Source organism: Arachis duranensis, chromosome 8 (genome assembly GCF_000817695.3).
Source record: "Arachis duranensis cultivar V14167 chromosome 8, aradu.V14167.gnm2.J7QH, whole genome shotgun sequence".
Classification (NCBI taxonomy): domain Eukaryota; kingdom Viridiplantae; phylum Streptophyta; class Magnoliopsida; order Fabales; family Fabaceae; genus Arachis; species Arachis duranensis.
The window spans coordinates 45,208,177-45,208,618 of record NC_029779.3 but is presented as its reverse complement, the minus strand read 5'-3'; the positions used below and the strand labels follow the sequence as shown (position 1 = coordinate 45,208,618).

The following is a 442-nucleotide window of genomic DNA, read 5'->3' as shown; positions in this document are numbered from 1 at the left end:
TGGTTCAAATTATTTTAATTAAAAAAATTATTTTATAAAAAAATAATAAATTTAAAATATAATTATAATCTAACATAAATTTTGAAATATTAATCAAAATGCACCTCAATTTCCCTTAATTTGTAAGCATGTCCAAGAAATTTCCCATTTTCAAAATACAATATTATTTGGCCCTTTCACTCAAAACCCCGATCGATAGTCATAGCTTCTCTGAATTCCCAATTTTCGTTCGCCTCTCGTCTCGCTTTCTCGTTTTTCCTTCTCCGACGACCACCACCGCAATGGGAACCGCCAGCGCCGGCGGCGATGTCGAGGCGGGCTTCGCGAAACTCCAGGGCGAGGATTTTGAGTACTACATGCAGACCTACTCCATCGTCCTCGGGCGCAACTCCAAGAAATCAACGGTCGATGTCGACCTCTCCAGCCTCGGCGGAGGGATGAA

General features: G+C 41.2%; 1 protein-coding gene across 1 annotated transcript in view; it reads left to right on the top strand.

Annotated features, from left to right (window-relative positions):
- The first annotated feature begins 145 nt into the window (after positions 1–145).
- Positions 146–442, top strand: part of LOC107463308 (FHA domain-containing protein FHA2) — a 9,751-nt gene continuing 9,454 nt past the window's right edge. The window contains exon 1 of the mRNA XM_052253529.1: positions 146–442. This exon is cut by the window's right edge and continues 524 nt beyond it. Within this exon, the coding sequence (XP_052109489.1) occupies positions 282–442 (161 nt within the window). The 5' untranslated portion in view covers positions 146–281.